The sequence below is a fragment of the Leptinotarsa decemlineata genome, unplaced genomic scaffold, assembly GCF_025532065.1.
Source record: "Leptinotarsa decemlineata unplaced genomic scaffold, Ldec_3_MD MMD2_tig00026347_RagTag_RagTag, whole genome shotgun sequence".
Taxonomy (NCBI): domain Eukaryota; kingdom Metazoa; phylum Arthropoda; class Insecta; order Coleoptera; family Chrysomelidae; genus Leptinotarsa; species Leptinotarsa decemlineata.
In genome coordinates, this window is record NW_027412698.1 from 3,132,234 (window position 1) to 3,148,681 (window position 16,448).

At 33.1% G+C, this 16,448-nt stretch overlaps 1 protein-coding gene and 1 long non-coding RNA gene across 2 annotated transcripts; one reads left to right on the forward strand and one right to left on the reverse strand.

Moving 5' to 3' along the window:
• Window positions 1-4,213: 4,213 nt before the first annotated feature.
• LOC141486216 (uncharacterized) lies at window positions 4,214-5,080 on the reverse strand. Its single transcript, XM_074183945.1, has 2 exons — window positions 4,699-5,080; window positions 4,214-4,638 (listed from the first exon to the last, which is right to left on the reverse strand). Exons 1-2 carry the CDS (start codon window positions 4,791-4,793, stop codon window positions 4,260-4,262), a joined length of 474 nt encoding a protein of 157 aa, XP_074040046.1. The 5' UTR covers window positions 4,794-5,080; the 3' UTR covers window positions 4,214-4,259.
• Window positions 5,081-10,098: 5,018 nt separating this feature from the next.
• LOC141486218 (uncharacterized) lies at window positions 10,099-11,857 on the forward strand. Its single transcript, XR_012467706.1, has 2 exons — window positions 10,099-11,131; window positions 11,604-11,857. It is a non-coding gene; the product is annotated as an uncharacterized lncRNA (long non-coding RNA).
• The last annotated feature ends 4,591 nt before the right edge of the window (window positions 11,858-16,448 follow it).

Consider the following 16,448-nt stretch of genomic DNA (forward strand, 5'->3'; position numbering starts at 1 on the left):
ATATGAAATCATGTCCAATAAACCAATTCATTTAGAAAAACCTAACTCATTGGCACCTCTATTAGGATTCGAGAAAAAAAAATTACAACCGAATAGAAAACATATATCGGTTTTTCCAATCAATATCTCCAAAGTAAATTTGATTTGTGTTGAATGCAATTCAATAACGAATTCATTCAATAATGACAGTGCCGTACATTTGTTACATATGTTCTACCCCACCGTACCAAGTGGATTTCGAATTATTGAAAAAGTTGCAAATGTTATCTATTTACCAATCAACACTAGACATATCGATGAGGTTTTCCTTAAAATAAATTAACAAGAGGGTAATTTAGTCAATTTCCAACAGGAAACGATAACAGTAAGACTTCATCTCAAAAAGCAGCTCTGATGGTATTTTTATATAATATTACAACTTTTCCAACAACATCAACAACAGCACGTAGTATAATTGATAAAGATCCTGGAAAATGTGTCACTATAGGAAGTGCTGTTAAATGGTTAACATCAGAAAATCGACAGTTTCTTCTTTCACTTGGTTTTCGAGTGCTTTAAGTGTCAAAGTGTCAAAACGGCTACTTTTTACGAGTTTTGGTGTAACCTCAAAGTCAACATCAGTTCAAGATTCAGACAAATTTTATTATTTTTCAAGTGTTCTTGCGGTGGCAGAAGCAGCAGCAGCAGAAGTAGCAGAAAAACAAAAATACTAGATAGTGGAAAAAGGAGGAAAAAAACGCAAAAATGAGCTTTAATACATTGAATATTGGTGAACCTGTATTGATGGATGATTCTATAACTAATTACGAGATGCATAGTCATCCACCTTATGCAAATACGACATTCAATAATTCTGATGAAATTAGAATTCCTATTATTCAAACTCAAGATATTTATACATTGCCATCCCAAAGTTACCTTTATATCGAAGGACGATTAACTGATGCTGAAAATAAACCTAGTATAACATTAAATTTTGTGAATAATGGTATGGCATTTCTGTTCGATCAGATAAGATATGAGATAGGAGGCACGGTAGTGGACAGGGTGAGGAACCCAGGTATAACATCATCTATTAAAGGATACATCTCTTATACAAGTAGCGAATGTGACAGATATAATAATGCCTGTTGGAATCATTTGGAATATCCAAAAGTATTCGATTCGAATGGATACTTCAATGTCTACATCCCCCTGAAACACCTTTTGGGTTTCTGTGAAGATTTCAAGAAAATAATCGTAAACATTCGCCAAGAATTGGTACTCATTAGAACAAGTAGTGACGTAAATTCTGTAATATCAACAAAGGATAATGAAAAACCTAAAGTTAATTTAACTAAAATTCTCTGGAGAATTCCTCATGTTCAAGTTTCCGATACAGAAAAATTGCGATTACTCAAGTACATTGAAAAAGGACGTGACTTAGGAATTGCATTCAGGAGCTGGGAACTACACGAATATCCACTTTTACAACAAACAATGACTCATTCTTGGAATGTGAAAGCATCTAATCAATTGGAAAAACCTCGATTCATCATTTTAGCTTTTCAGACTCAGAGGAAAAATCAGATCAAGAAAAATATTAGTCATTTCGATCATTGTAATATTACCAACATCAAACTCCACCTCAACTCAGATGTATACCCTTACGATAATATGAATTTGAACTTCAAGAAAAACCAGTTTGCATTACTTTACGAGCTCTTCGCCCAATTTCAAGAATCCAACTATTATAAAACTTCTGGAGAGCCGTGTCTTACATTGACTAAGTTTCACGATATCGCACCTCTATTTGTTATTGATTGCAGTAGACAAAATGATAGCTTAAAGGTAGGAGTGCAAGATATAAGACTCGACTTCGAAGCCAGTGAAAATATTCCTGCAAATACATCAGCATTTTGTTTGATTTTACACGATCGTTTAGTCAGATACACTCCACTAACAAATTCTGTGAAACAATTCTAGAGTGAGTTATGATGAGTAGTAATAATAGAATAACTTTCGATGAAAAGAAAAATGAAGTTCATTACATATTTGCTTGGAGTTTCGCCTATAGAAATGCAAGAAAAACTTATTGGGAATTTTTTGCCATTGATCGAACACGCTTCCAGCGACGTATTCGGAGCAGTTCAGCTTTTATGGATCCAATTCTAGAAAAATCACATAGACAAAAAATTTTCGACCAAAGATTTCGAGAAGAAGAAGAGCTTGCAAAATTTTAATCTTATTCCTTGTTTTGATAACAGAAAAGTATAAATAGATTCATTGGATTTCTAGTTACTAATAACGTTTTATCTCAAACATGAATACACAACAATATGATCAAATTGACATTGAACAGTATACCAAAAATTTGATCAGAGAACTTTGTCCTGATATGGAAGAGCATAAAGTGTCTTCCGAAGCAAACCGTTTGATTATCAAAGCTTCCAGAATTCTTGAGAAGAGGAGAGCAAAACCACCAAATCAAATATATCGAAACAAAAATCCAAAGGATCCAGGAATTAGAAAATGAGTACCATTGTTTTATGAAAAATGTATGACAGATATAGTGTATGTATTAATAAAATTTCATCAATATTCTTGAGTTTTCTTCTGACTGTCATACCATGAACTTTCAAACTGATGTTAAAAGGGATATTATTGAAGAACTTCATAAACAAGCCCGAATCAATTTCAATAGACGAAGAGTAATCATTAAGGTTTTCGATGACCTTTTTTAAGATGATTTAGTTGAGATGATACCATATGCTAAAGTGAATAAAGGATATAAATATATTCTAACTGTGATAAACTGTTTTTCGAAGTTTGCTTGGGCACTACCTTTAAAGAATAAGACAGCTAATGCTGTGTCCAAAGCTATGGAAGAAGTTTTACGTAAACAATCACCACAAAATTTACAAACTGATTCAGGTAAAGAATTTTTCAACTCAGAATTTAAGAAGTTGATGGAAACATATAAAGTTAATCATTATAGTACGTTCAGTGGAAAGAAAGCATCAATAATTGAGAGATTTAATAGAACAATGAAGTCTTGGATGTATAAAGAATTCAATTTTCAGGGTAACTAAAAGTGGCTTAATGTATTGAAGCATATTTTGGAAAAATATAACAATTCCACTCATAGAACCATTAAAATGAAACCTGCTGAAGTGAGTAAAAAAGATGAAAATAAATTACTTCACACAGCCTACAATCATATCAAACAAATTGACTCCAATAATAAATTCAAAGTAGGAGATCGTGTACGCATATCTAAATTACGAGGAATTTTCGATAAAAAATATTTTCCAAACTGGTCAACAGAAATTTTCACGATAGCAAAAGTACAATTGACAAATCCTGTAACCTATTTATTGAAAGATGATAAAAAGCAAGATATTTCAGGAGGTTTTTACAAAGAGCAATTACAAAAAGTAAAACATCCTGATATATATCTCGTAGAAAAAGTACTTAAAAGAAAGAATGGAAAAGTTTTCGTTAAATGGTTAGGATTCGATGACAAACATAATAGTTGGATAGATAAGAGAAATATTGCGTAATCAGCATTCGTATTATAAATACTGTATGAATCAGTATATTACTTTATTTTTACGGTGTCATTGAGTGTGGTATCATGTTTATCATCGATGTGCAAGGTTTTCAATATGGTAAAGAAAATTTTTCATGTAAAGAAATTGCAATTTTGAATGTTGAAAATGGAGTATTGTACCATCGAATGATTAATTTACCAATAGGCATCAATCAATATATGCCTCATGTGAAAAAACATATGAACTGGTGTACAAATAATCTACATGGATTGTCATGGCAGCATGAGCAAAGTTCAACAACAGTAGCAACCATCAACTACGAACAAATTTCGGAGTTCATCAATAATTGTGTTGGTTTTGATGCTGTTATAAGTGTGAAAGGTTGTGAAAAGAAAAAATGGTTAAGTCAACTCATTCAAAATGAAATTTCCGATTTGTATGAAGAAGGATGTCCTGCAATAGAAAATTTGAAAAGTTTTCTCAAGTCACACCATTGTATGAATCATTTAAATAACAGTTTGAATTGTGCACTAGAAAATGTTTTTTTATTGAAATATTGGTATTCACACTGTAAGAAATAAATTCTGAATTCTTGTTCTTATAGAAAATGAAATATTTACTTTTCACACATTCTTATTATACATGTGATATTTACTACATTGCAGAAATAAAAAAATATGTTTCTCAATTTTGTTTATTTTACTATAATAATTGAAATTTTCACAATCACAAAAAATCTTGGGATTCTTGGAAATAAGTAGGGTGTTGAGAGTTTTCTTCTTCAAAATCTTCGATTATGACAGGAGATAGTGATCGTGTTGGAAGGGGTAGAATTTCTTTTGATGATGATGATGAAGCCTTCAACTTTTTTGGTGGTGGAGGTGATGGAATAGCGTCCACGTCATCATCATCTTGTATATTGAAATTGAACCGTTTCACTGCTGTTTCCAGAAACCCCAATTCCTGTTCATTTTCAGCCATTGCCCGGGTTACTTTCACTGGCAAATTACCAAATTTCTCAGTCAAAGTAACCATCTTCGGACTGTATTTTAAATATACTAAAATACAGTCCTCAGATTTTTTTACGATCTGCTTCACACCATATCTATAACAATATGAAAAATTGTTCAAACACAAGTAATAATATTATTTGAAAATGACTTACCTGAATAATTGTTTAAGCACCACCATTGCCATATTGACGGGCAACATTTTTGTATTTGTAATATTGATAATTAAAGTTGTCGGAATAGTTGACATTTTTGTTGTTGTATCGATTCACTCGTAACTAGAATGATTTTCCAAAGACATAGATCCGTCAATTTATACTGTGAAATTGTGCTGAAAAAAATGAATAACATCGAACGTATGTTGTTCATGCAATGATAAACGAGTGCATTATCATGTATCAAGTACGTGATATAATTTTTCTATTAATAAATATCAATACCGCGTTACCATAACACACGTGTAAAGTTCATGATTTGCGAGTGCATTATCATGTATCAATTACGTGATGTAATTTTTCCATTAAGAAATTCATTGTCATAAACAGACGTTTAAAGTTAATGATTTACATAATCATATAAAAGATGACCTCTAAATTATGGAAATAGCGCGCATTCAAAAGACAGCGGTTAGAGTCTTTATGAAATTTTACAATTGAAGGTGAACCTTAATAACTATACAACAATAAATGTAGGTATTTCCACATATATTGAAGTACCTAAATTCATTCAAAATAAAAAGGCTGTCCTTAACATTCAAAATAATGATCCGTACTGTTTTCTTTGGTCTATTGTGGCAGTTCTTCATCCATGTGCAACTAATGTCTGTAAAAAATCATCATATCCACATTTTTCTAATATATTGAAATATGAAGGGATTGAATTTCCACTCAAAATTAAAGATATAACAAATTTTGAGAAAATGAATAATATGTCAATAAACGTTTTCGGTATTGAAAAAAAGGAAATCGTTCCTATCCGTTTGAGTAATCTTGAATTTTTAACAACAATTAATTTATTAATACTTCAAACCGAACATGATTTCGATGATGTTGATTCATGTGATGAAGAGGAATTGATGGACTTAGATGAAAATGTGAATAATTTCAAAACTATTTATCATTTTGCTCTAATAAAAGACATGACGCGGTTGTTGTGTGGACAAAGTGGTGAAATAAATCACAAAAAGTTTTATTGTACCAAATGTCTCAACCGTTTCTATTCACAGGAAGTATTGAACAACCATACACTGTGTCCGTAAAGTATGGAACAAAGTCATTTTTAGCTAAACAGGTCATTTTAAGAAATAATCCTGAAACACGTCGATTTTTAATGTTAATTTATGGTATTTTAAAATAATAATCTAATATACAGGGTGAATTACGTTCGAGTAATGACGTCACCGTCATTTTTTTTAAATGGAACACCCCCATTTTGTCTCAATTTTCGGATTACTCTAGCTGAGCTGATTCCAAAAATGTATCACATGTTGATTCCAATTGGTACAGGGTGGACAAAAATACAGTAGTTGTGTGTGCGCTAATAAAGTAACGCGTAACATTCTTTATTAGGTAAATCAACAATATTATCAAAAATACTTATTGTCTAGCGGCAATTGGTTTAAATGTAACACCCCGTAGTTTGCTACATGTTTAGAGTAATAAAAATGAGCTGTTTCCAAACATGTTTGGTACTTGTGGTCTAGCAGACAGAATATGAAAGAAATTATTTCTTATCTACATTTATAAAAAACATAGTCGTCTAGTTTTTTGTGAAATATCATTATTTGTTTAGTAATTTATTGATGTTCAGTGACAGTTTAGTACTACAATATTTTTGGTATTCGTGAATATTCGAATGATTGCTTAGATTTAATTGGAAGTAGAAATGGAGTTAAGTGTAAAACAAAGAATTGAAATACTTATGATGATTGGGTATGGAGACAGATCGCGAACTCAGATGGAAGTGTGCAATTTGTTTAATGATAAATATCCAGAAAGACCTATAACGCGTTCAACAGTCAGTAAGCTGAAAACGAAATTTCGAAAAACTGGTACGGTTGCAAATGTACGCAAATCAGGTCGTCCCCCTGCAAATGCTGATACAGCATTAGATGTTTTACTGAGTTTTGAAGAAGATGCGCACAATTCTGTTCGTAAAGTTAGTCGCGAAATCGGTGTTGGCAAAACAACGGTACAAAAACTATTGAAGCTTGAAAAATGGCATCCTTATAAAATCAAACTTGTGCAAGAATTAAACGAAGATGATCCCGATTGACGACTCCAATTTTGCGAAGAAATGATGGATAAATGTCACCGAGACCCTCTCTTGTAACAAAACGTTATTTTTTCTGATGAGTCCACTTTCACGTTAAATGGTGAGGTTAACCGTCAGAATTGTAGATACTGGGCAAAAGAAAACCCCTACTGGATGCGTGAGCATCATACACAATACCCTCAAAAGGTAAATGTATGGGCTGGAATTGTACGAAATTGAATCATTGGACCCTACTTTATCGAAGGTAATTTAAAGGAGGCAAAGTACCTTGAGTTTTTAAGGAGTATCTCGTACCTACTTTACGTAATTTATTTCCCAGCAGACGTAATCCTGGAGGTTTTGATGAAAGTTTATGGTTTCAACAGGATGGTGCACCTCCACATTATGCTGTAGATGTTAGAAGGTACGTAGATGAAATTTTTCCGAACAGGTGGATTGGTAGACGTGGACCCACTGAATGGCCAGCGAGGTCACCAGATTTAAATCCTTTGGATTATTTTCTGTGGGGCCTTCTGAAGAATGTTATTTATAAAAAGAAACCAGCAAATATTGAAGATGTACAAGTGAAAATTCGAACAGAAATAAACAATATTACGCAAGAAACCATACACAAGGTTCAATAAGAATTTGTACACCGTTTGGGTTACTGTCAAATACAGCAAGGGCTGCAGTTCGAACATTCAATATAAAGTCATGTATTCCAGCATATTCTGTCCGCTAGACAATAAGTATTTTTGATAATATTGTTAATTTACCTAATAAAGAATGTTACGCGTTACTTTATTACAACACACAACTACTGTATTTTTGTCCACCCTGTACCAATTGGAATCAACATGTGATACATTTTTGGAATCAGCTCAGCTAGAGTAATCCGAAAATTGAGACAAAATGGGGGTGTTCCATTTAAAAAAAATGACGGTGACGTCATTACTCGAAGGTAATTCACCCTGTATATTAGATTATTATTTTAAACGGTAAATTAACATCAAAAATCGACGTGTTTCAGGATTATTTCTTTAAATGACCTGTTTAGCTAAAAATCAATTTGTTCCATACTTTACGGACACAGTGTATATTCACCGGTAGAAAAATGAATAAAACCAAAATAACTCTACCATCTGAAAAAAAAAATTTATCTTTCACAGACTTCAAAAATAAAGAACCCGTACCGTTTGTGATTTATTCAGACATTGAAAGCATTTTGGAAAAATATGAGGATGTGAAACCTAGTAAGAAAATTCGAATATTTCAAAAACATATTCCATGTAGTGTAGCATTTTACTTATTGTGTACTTTCGACAATTCAAAATAAAAATTCGAATTATATACTGGTAACGATTGTATCAGCTGGTTCGTCAAACGTTTACAACAGCTAGCTTTCGAATTAAATCCAGTATTTTCCAATGTGGTTCCAATGATTCCGCTATCACCTCAACAAAAACACGATTTCGATTCAGCCACTAACTGTCATATTTGTCTAAAACCATTCACAGAGGATCAGATCAAGGTTTAAGGACCATTGTCATATATCTGGAAAATTTCGTGGAGCAGCCCATTCCACCCCTTGCAACATTAACTATCAGAATGATAATATGATACCTGTTGTTTTTCATAATTTATCTGGTTACGATAGCCATTAGAGCTTTACCGAAAGAGGTTTCTGGTGCTGTCAGATTGTTACCAGTAAATAAAGAAAAATATATATCATTTAGTAAACAAATTGACAATACAAGTATAACATACCGATTCCTAGACTCTTTTCGTTTCATGGCAAGTAGTCTAGATAAATTGAGTTCATATTTAAATCATTCAGAAAAGGTAATCACAAAAAGTTTCTGTAAAAATCAAGAGGAATTTAAACTTTTATCTAAGAAAGGTATATTTCCATATGATTATTTTGATAGTTGGGATAAAATGAACATTGACAAATTACCACCGATCGAATGCTTTTTCAATAAATTGAGAAAGTGTGGTGTAACAGAAGATGAGTATTCACACGCTGTTAAAGTATGGGATACTTTTGAAATTCAAAATTCACAACAATATATGGAGTTATATTTGAAAACAGATGTATTACTTTTGGCTGACGTTTTTGAAAAATTTCGAAAAGTATGTATGAAAACATACGATTTGGAATGTTTGAAATATTACACTGCACCAGGTCTAGCTTATGCAAGTTGTTTAAACATTTCAAAGGTTACTTTGGAATTATTAGATGATGTAGATGAGCTAATGTTTATTGAAAGGGGTATAAGAGGAGGAATATCTCAATGTAGCAATAGATATGGTAAAGCTAATAATATTTACATGAAAAACGAGTTAACCCTGATCAACCCTCATCATATCTCATGTACTACGATGTTAATAACTTGTATGGTACAGCATTATCAGAATATATCAGAAATAATCAGAATTATCAGAATGGAAAAATAATACTGATTTCTATTCTGAAGATATATTTAATACACCTAATGATTCTGAATATGGTTACATATTAGAAGTTGACTTAGATTATCCTGTAGAACTTCAAAATGTTCATAAAGATCTTCCATTATGTCCTCAAAAAATGATTCCACCCTTATCATCATCAAAAAATCCAAAATTGTTAACAACACTTTTCGATAAAAAAATTATGTTATCCATTATAGAAATTTGAAACAGGCAGTCAGTTTAGGTCTCAAAATCAGCAGAGTTCATGAAATTTTGAAATTTAAACAAATACCATGGTTAAAAACTTATATTGATTTGAATACGATGTTAAGACAAAACAGTAAAAATGAATTTGAGAAATTTTTTATAAGGTAATGAACAATAGTATCTTTGGGAAAACAATAGAAAACTGTCGTAAATATTAAATATTGGTGGGAGGGTAGATACGGAGCAAAAAGTCACATATCAAAACCGAATTTTCATAGTTTGACCATTTTTGATGATGATATGGTAATCATTGAAATGAAAAGAGTCAATATAAACTGAATAAACCCAATTATGTGGGTTTCAGTGTTTTGGAAATTTCAAAAATTATTTTATATGACTTTCATTATAATTATATCAAACCTAAATTCAATGAAAATGCGAAATTGTTGTATACAGATACTGATTCATTGATTTACCACTTTTTCACCGATGACATTTTTGCACATATCAAAGAGGACAATTCGGAATTCCATTGGTAAATAAAAAAGTTTTAGGTTTGATGAAAGACGAAAACAATGGAAGAATTATGAAAGAGTTCATTGGCTTAAAGTCGGAAATGTATGCGATTAAAGTAGAACATGGAGAGAATGACGGGGAAAATTTGATAATTAAAATAGATAAAGGTGTCACCAGAGCCTCTCTCAAAACAATAAATTTTCAAAATTACTACGATTGTCTATTCGGAAATGAACATTTTGAAGTAACGGAAAATCTGATTCGTAGTAAAAAACATGAGGTATATACAATAAATCAAAGAAAAGTTGCATTAACTCCTTTCGATGACAAACGAATTGTAAATTATTTATCAAGTGATACATTGCCTTGGGGTTTCAAAATTTAATCCACACTTGTAATATTCATTTTTACAATTGATTAACTTACAACTTATATTTTAACACAATGGAAAAAACGTTTCTATCTTGAGTTCTTTTTCCGATTGATTTGTGATTTTACAGAGCAATATGAACAAAGCAATCCAGGAAAATATTATTAGTAGCACTAATGGAAACGAACTTCCTCAAGTCAATGGTCCTTCAAAGTATCGGTGTAATGACAGGAGATGTTTGAGAGTTTATGAAAGTTTTTCATCAGAATATAACTTTTGCCCACCCTGTCATCAACGTCGGGATTCTGGGTCCTATAGACAAAGAATAAGGAACGAGAGGGATTCGAGAAGTCAGTTGAGGAGACAACAACTGACAGCATAACCATCATAACCGCTTCAACTGTTCATTATTCATTCAACAACCACATGAGGAATTTAATTTTTTGACCTCCAACATTGCACACTTTCTGTTTCAGTGAAAATCAAAAGATGAATTTTAGCGATTTATTCGAGGACACTTTATTGAAAGCATGTGAAGATATGGAAAAAACTTTACTACAACTCTGTAAAGAGAAAAAAGAAAAAAAATATAAACCTTAAAACGAAAGAATCCATTAAAAACGTATTATTTTGCAAACTGTGTGATACTCCAAAAGACAATAAGGAAGTATCGAAAAGAAGTACAAGACAGTATTGTGAAAATTGCAAAAAGAAAACCGTTTTTGAATTATAATCACCGAAGCATCTGAGAATTGATAAACGTTATGCAGACAATCGTGGAGTCATTCGTAAGTAACCAATAGCATCATTAACATCATTATGCCTGTACCAGTGAAATATAAGTGTACTAAATGTGGGGGAGAAACAAATTATCCGAATATATTATGTTTAGAATGTATAGTTGAACAGATTTCACGTGACGTATATGGTATAAAACATCCCTAATACAACTGTTACGTGTAGTAGTAATCGAGTTGCTTTCAAAGAAACACACACACACGCACAACGATAAAAATATGTATTTGTTGTACATTATTCTTCTACTTTCACAAATTTGCAACATCCTAACTTCAAAAGTTATTTATATCAATACACCATACAAGTTGGAAAAATGGTAGCTTTTTATTAATGGAAGTACATCTAGATACGATTATTTTGAATGAATATCCAGCTTTCTACTCTGAAAAATCAATACCGTTATGTAAGATAAACGAACAATATTCCTCAAACATTTTTGTAATTATTCTTCCATTTTTTCAGATTCTACGGTAACATGTAAGGACAAAGGAAAAAAGTATAGGTGCGGATACGTTATTGGATCACACGAAAACTTTCATCCCATTGTTCCATTCAAAAGCCGATTAATGTGCGGACATCATAGCATTGAACAATTTCATAAACCATCCATAACTTACAGAGGTTTCTGGTGGACAACTGTAAAAGATTTTTATGAATATGCAAATATTAATCTCAAAAAATATTTAGCTCTACCAGAAATTTGTTATGTATACTTATTGTCGTCTAAAAAAGATAATTTTTGAAAATAACCCATACATTGTGAATACCTACTAATTAATAAACGTTAATAAATTACGTATTTCCTTTTTCACAATATTCATGTTCAATCATACATATGACCCTTAAGGTCAGCTAATCTGGTTAATTATCAGTGAAACACCAAATATTCCAACGAAATGCAACAAAGTATTCAAGTTTAATTATACATGTGACCTTAATGTCAGTTAATCTGGTTTTCTATCAGTAAAATAACAAATATTTCAACAAAATGCAACGAAAATATCCTAATTAAGTGCAACAAAGTATTCATGTTTACTTATACATATGACCTTAAGGTCAGCTAATCTGGTTTTTTATCAGTAAAATAGCAAATATTTCAACGAAATGCAACGAAAATATCCTAATTAAGTGCAACAAAGTATTCATGTTTACTTATACATATGACCTTAAGGTCAGCTAATCTGGTTTATTATCAGGCAAACAACAAGTATTCCAACGAAATGCAACGAAAATATCCTAATTAACTGCAACAAAGTTGTCTCAAGGTCAACTGGCGCACCGACAAAGTCATCGAATAAAACACATTGGCGTACGCCTGGGTACATGCTTTAACGAAAAGGGGTCGCCTGATGAGGGTTTCCGAACTGGGGTTGCCCGAAAAGGGTTGGCCGAAGAGACGATTCACTGAGCCAAAAGGTCTCTAATACGACACGGCTAATCTACACCAGCCGAGGCCTCTTCTTACAACACCCTCTGGTCATTGACCATCTCTTACAACCCTCTGGTCATTGACGATCTACAAGAACAAGGGTTGCTCAAGAACACATTGTCAACACCATTGTTCTTCGCCTTTTTTGACACACTTCTTCATCCCAAACAACCGCACCCCTTACGCTATCGATGGACAGCTCGATGGCATGGTTACCATTGTATCTAGAACCACGTTAGCTATACTATTTATTTTATTAGTACGATTGGAAACGCTTGTACAAGCGAGTTAACACATTCGAATACGAGACTCGAGTCAGTTGGACTCGGGTTAGCGAGTACGAATCGATGCTTCCTAACTCGAGTACCGGAATCGAATCTGGCGTACTCGAATCAAAATAAATTGGTATTCGAGTAGGCGAGTTCTAAAGCAGGAATCGAGTCTGACTTGAATAAAACCGCTAACACATCGGCACATCACTAACTTTTTCCCTACATTTTTTCAGCTATCAAATTCAAACAATCGAAATGCAAGAAAGTTTTGCAACTCTTGCCAAAATCACCATAAGTTAAGCTATCATTTGAAAAAATATATTTTGTTATTTCAAGATAAGGTAATCAGAAACTGTTTTTTTTCATTTTTATACCCGCGTAAGTCTCAAAGCACGTATCTAGTTGGTTACTGAGCAATGAAACTACTATAAAGAACTAGTTTGGCATACTAATTTACTGAGCTTCCTCTTCCTCTTGAAGGTGTCGAGGTGGTAAAATAGCAGTTTGGTGTTGTGAAAAATTTTCAGTAATGTAGTGAAATGTTTGAATATGATTGTTTTCATTCTATGATACTCCCAAATTTTCGAACGATTCTGCTGCATTGCGAATGGGTTCAATATACTCCTATTTTTGTAATCTTATGGTTGGTATTTGTGCTCAGGGTTGGTTCTGGTAATCAGGTACTCTAATGACACAGGAGGGGGTTGTACAAGCATATATAAGATATTCCAGGAACATGGACCCAGTTGTAAAAGTGTTTTGATTGTGTTCAACTGATAGTGTCAGTGTTCTTACCACTACTATTATATTCCTACGATTCGTTAGTTGGAATCATGGCAGAAGTAATCATCAAGGTGATTAAGTTTCCTTAGTGTGCTCTTATGAGGAGAACAACAGCCTCATCATGCTGTTGTTCATCACAATCATCATGGATTGTGAAATTTTGATTCGTCTTCCACCAGCGCAGTAACTGGACTTACATAAAATTTATATATTTGCATGTAAAATTGTTCGACTATGAAAAAATAAAGTATTTCAAAGAAAGAAAAAGTGTTGTTCGAACTTTATGTTTTTACTGAATCAGAAACGTATATTTTTTTGCTTTCGACACATGCTAAAACTTTAATTTTTTGTAATTTTGAAATGTTTCAAAGCTTACGTATTCAAAATCACTTCATTGTGAGATATTCACCTAACAGATTTCAAAACGAAACACGTGTTTCGCCATACAATGGCTTCTTAGGGCGTGTGTAAATTCTTTACAGAATTTTGATTCGTCTTCCACCAGCGCAGTAACTGGACTTACATAAAATTTATATATTTGCATGTAAAATTGTTCGACTATGAAAAAATAAAATAATTCAAAGAAAGAAAAAGTGTTGTACGAACTTTATGTTTTTACCGAATCAGAAACGTATATTTTTTCGCTTTTAACACATGCTAACAACTTTGATTTTTTGTAAATTTCAAATGTTTCAAAGTTTATGTATTCAAAATCACTTCAGTGTGAGATATTCACCTAACAGATTCTCAAAACGAAACACGTGTTTCGCCATAAGATGGCTTCTTAGGGCGTTTATAAATTCTTTACAGTATTTGAATTAAAAAAGTTTCAAAACACAGTTTCCGTGTCAAAGTTGTGTTGTGGGTATTAAACAGTTATTTATTCGGATTAGAAATGATCCACAGTTTCCGCTGTCAGTTGTTGACAGTTAATCTGTAGATTATCAGAAAGCTTTCGTGAGACTTCGTTTATAATGTGCGACCACAGTCTTCGTGGGATTGTCCCATTGCACAAACAATTACTCATACATCAATCTGATGCATCAAGTACTATTGAGAGAAGCTTTGGCTTTCTACTTCTTCATATTTATAAAAAAAAATAGAATCTCATCGATAAGCTATGGAGTTTTAAATTTATTGGATGCGTTCTCAAAATACGAAAAGAAGTTTAAAGATTGTTCAATTTTAAAAATGGTTAGATAAGTGCATTATGAATAAAAAAAAACAACTGTAAATTGTTATTGATTTTTTATATCGACAAATGAAATTAATCGGATATTTTTTTCTTATTCTATTCGTACAGTAGGAGATTTGAGCCGGTTCTAAGCCTCCCCCCACAACTATGACGTAATAATTGCTTTTTTTTGTTGTTGTTTAGTGAAGTCAAGGCAATGTGACCTTGAAGTGTCTGGTGATTTTTTTTTCATATGAGACTGTGTGTGTGTGTGTGGGAATGTACGGTACAGGGTTTCATCATGTGCTTGTCTATGTACAAACATACTTCGAAGATCCTCCAAGTAATGAATGTTCCATCAAGTTAGTAGTGGTGTGACGACACAGCAGCAACCGTTCATCGGTAAGAGAGCAAGATATTCACTCCACGACGTGTGGCTGAGTAATGCGTATTCATCGGTCTGCCCTCACCTCTCTTGATTTAGAGAAGGCTGTGACGTAACGCATCGCTCTACCCCAGCAGCAACCGTTCAACGGTAGGAGAGCTAGATGTGCACTCCAAGGCGGGTGGTTGAGTAATGCGTATCCATCGATGTGCTCTTACCTCCCTCGATGTGGTGATGGCAGTGACGTAAAGCATGACTCTACCCACACTCCCGATGGTGATGCGCAGGCGGCGAGGACTGTGCTATTCAAGAAGCGGGCGAGTATTGGTTATGTCAGTTTTCATCGAGTGAGTTAGTGAGAACATATCATAGAAAATGTATTCTTGTGAATGCGGTAAATCTTTTACTCGTAGTGACAACCTTCGTCGTCATCAGCTCCAGAGTTGCCAAGGAGGTCCATCAGTGAAACAAGTGAGATTAGATGACGCTGCAACACCTATGTACACATGTAATTGTTGTAATGTGACGATTCCATTGATTCAAGTGAATTCTCCCAATAGAAGTCTGCAACATAAGAATAATGCATGTGTACAATTCAGTGATGGTCTTGAAATTATAAATAGTGCTTTCAAGCGTTGGATTGCTACATACAGGGTGCAGAGTTCCATTGTTTCCACCGATTACATGTTATTCTTTAACGAAATCAGGCAGAAAGTTATTGAATTATTGGAATCAGCTATCAGGGTTCTCAAAATCATCAAAGTGAATATGAAAGTATTTGGGAGTTATATTCTGCAAACGCAAGAACTGAAGGGAACCAAATCATTTAACTCTCAGAATAGAACAGTTGACCAATCTACTGATTTGAATTCCTTATTTGATGGATTTCGAAATGAAATTATCGCTTAAACAACAGAATTCCAGGAACGTGATTCAGGTAAGCATTTCTATCAAGTTATTGGATGTATCAGTAATTTTGATTTGTATTTGAGGTTGGACTTGTGAAAAAATCATGTTTCTGGAGGTGAACATCAATAAATACAGCCCGCTGAGTGGATGTTCATATTTGAAGCTACCTGAATATATAGAGCGTTGGAAGGCCGTGGTTAATGTCCGTAATGAAGATCAGCATTGTTTTGCATGGGCTATCACATCAGCACTACATGCTGCAATCGATAGAACGTCAGAAGTTTCATCATATCCACATTCAATACTGTCATAGATGTAACAGATATGAATTTTCCGGTAAAATTTGGAGGATATT

Bases quoted from the DNA above. Each gene is read 5' to 3' on its own strand.
- LOC141486216 (XM_074183945.1), bottom strand. From the start codon at position 4,793: ATGTCAACTATTCCGACAACTTTAATTATCAATATTACAAATACAAAA. The intron at 4,639-4,698 runs GTAAGTCATTTT...ATATTGTTATAG, and splicing joins GTGCTTAAACAATTATTCAG to ATATGGTGTGAAGCAGATCG.